The sequence below is a fragment of the Atta colombica genome, unplaced genomic scaffold (assembly GCF_001594045.1).
Source record: "Atta colombica isolate Treedump-2 unplaced genomic scaffold, Acol1.0 scaffold12, whole genome shotgun sequence".
Lineage (NCBI taxonomy): Eukaryota > Metazoa > Arthropoda > Insecta > Hymenoptera > Formicidae > Atta > Atta colombica.
Window position 1 is genome coordinate 641,312 of NW_017259206.1, and position 2,292 is coordinate 643,603.

At 29.2% G+C, this 2,292-nt stretch overlaps 1 protein-coding gene across 1 annotated transcript in view; it reads right to left on the reverse strand.

Moving 5' to 3' along the window:
- Positions 1 to 474: 474 nt before the first annotated feature.
- The window catches only part of LOC108694265 (DENN domain-containing protein 5B), a 26,685-nt gene continuing 24,867 nt past the window's right edge, over positions 475 to 2,292 (reverse strand). Inside the window, exons 19-22 of the mRNA XM_018203643.1 lie at positions 1,684 to 1,860; positions 1,397 to 1,607; positions 1,102 to 1,309; positions 475 to 654 (exon numbers count right to left, since the gene is read on the reverse strand). Coding sequence (XP_018059132.1) covers positions 1,120 to 1,309; positions 1,397 to 1,607; positions 1,684 to 1,860 — 578 coding nt within the window. The 3' untranslated portion in view covers positions 475 to 654; positions 1,102 to 1,119. The remainder of the gene's footprint in view (positions 655 to 1,101; positions 1,310 to 1,396; positions 1,608 to 1,683; positions 1,861 to 2,292) is intronic.

The following is a 2,292-nucleotide window of genomic DNA, read 5'->3' on the forward strand; positions in this document are numbered from 1 at the left end:
TTTTCTGAAGTATAAATCTGGCAAAATTTATACTTTATATTATTTAGGTTTATTATTTACGATCTGTATTCAGAGGGCAAAAGTAGTTACTTTAATAAAATATGAGACTTTGTATGTACGTACAATTCTTGGAATATAACTTAATGTTTGTTGTAATAATTATACATATATAACATAAAATTGTCATGTTAGTACTCACGTTCAACATAAGTTATATTCGATTTCAGTATCGAAGCACAGCCATTAAAAAAATAATCCTTCTCTGACTTTTTTGTCTTAAAAATTATTGTCCGAGACTCATCAGATTATTTGATATTTTGATAATTCTTTGTATTCAGAAAATATCGTCGCGTTGAATCAAAAATCGCACGTACTATTAATTCGCACGTACAAGTATAAAAATTATTTCAAAAGATATTTTACATTTGATAAAAATATATCGACGTAAAATAATAAAGAAACTTAACATCTATAACAGCAATGATAATGTAAAATGATATTGATTAAATGGGATCACATCTTTGGTAATTTGTCATTAGTATCAATATGTCAACGAACACCACCTTTATCGTACTAATAGCTATGGCAAGATGGGGCCAAATATATTCTGATTATATATTAATTTCTTATCATCGACGACAATATCGTAAGCCTCTGAAACAGAACGAGATTTATGTTCTCCTTGTTTAACATTATATTTAATAAATCTCATGTTAATCTCTAATTTGTTATTCATAAAAGCATATTATACAGCTACATCCCCATAACAGTCTTCAGTTTTAATATACGTATTAAATCCTTCTAGTCTTTTTCTTAATAATGAAATTTTCCAAGTATATATTTTTATTATCCCAAGTAATAACAATCAAATTCGTCATTTATTACTGTTTAGTAAATCCGTTCTCTTGTTAATATTTCCAGCCATAAAAAGCTTGATCGTTCCAATTTCGTTAATATTAAAATTAATTAAAAACATCATAATAACAGTTAAATTGTTATTAATAAAATTGAAAAGCCGGACGTACCATTTTTTAAATTAGAAATATTTCGTGATTCGCGATATTTATCAAAAAAGAAATTGCAACAAATTAATGTACATACGATACGTTTTGACAAATATTAACATATACTCGAAATTCCATGGGTCAAGCTCTTTTCGAGGACAATGTGGAATTCGCTCAACGGCTCAAGAATATGAATAAGAAAGGTCAGTAATGTGGGATTTCTCAAAAACGAATTCTCCTCATACATATCCATCGTAGAACGCGCATCGCTCATCGGCCGCAACATTGGATAAAGAAGTTGTTCTCTGAAAATTACATTGTGTGACGAATGAATATAATAACAAAAAACGAATTGAGAATGAATAATCGCGTTAAAATTTTCAAAAACTTACCTCGCCGCTAAACAAATAAATAACTGGAATTTTCCATCTTTCCCTAAAGTTTGACTGAATATATTGATTTGATCGATTAGATGACAATAACATCTCAAGATCGTAAATCTTTGACTGCTTTCTGTGTATACTCTTCTATCACGGTTAAGCCTTTGAGAATATTCGTCCATTTCCTCCAACAGGGAAATCTCAAAATTTTCTTTTATGCGTACTACAATAGTTTCAATTATATATTTTTCTAAAATCAGTTTTCTAATATCACTGAATACGATTAAATTTTTACTCACAGAGATAGTCCCATACATAAAAGTTCCTTCCAAATATCCTCTGATTTTTAAAGCCAAATAAAAATATTTGTTCTAAGGACGGTACGAGACCTCCTTCTCCACATAATAATGCCGTCAAGGAACCATCTTGACATTCTCTTCTGTAGTGATATTTGACTATGGCGTTTACAGCTTCGCCTGTAATATTATGTTTAATATCATTTTCTAATAATCTAAAATTTTAAATTAATTATATTAAAAAAATTATATTAAAAATTATATTAAAGAATTTTACAAGTTGCAAAGCTGCTTTTTCTGCTGAACGCACATTGCTTGTGATTTTCAATTGTGCATTAGTCTCGAAACACAATAGTTGCAATATAGGAAGTTTTAATCCATAAGATATTGGCAATCATAGTCGAATGTGAGGAGAATAATCGACTTTAACTATGATTAATTAAGTCTCTCGAAGACTCGATGATTGGTGGATGATGAATTTCTCAAGATTTAAGGCTTATTACATCTACTGTGTTTCGGGACGTTAGATTTCTTATGACTTAAAGCTTATCGTACCTATTGTGTTTCGTTATTAAGGCTTCATTGTCAGTGCATTATATTGTTAAGTGAGAA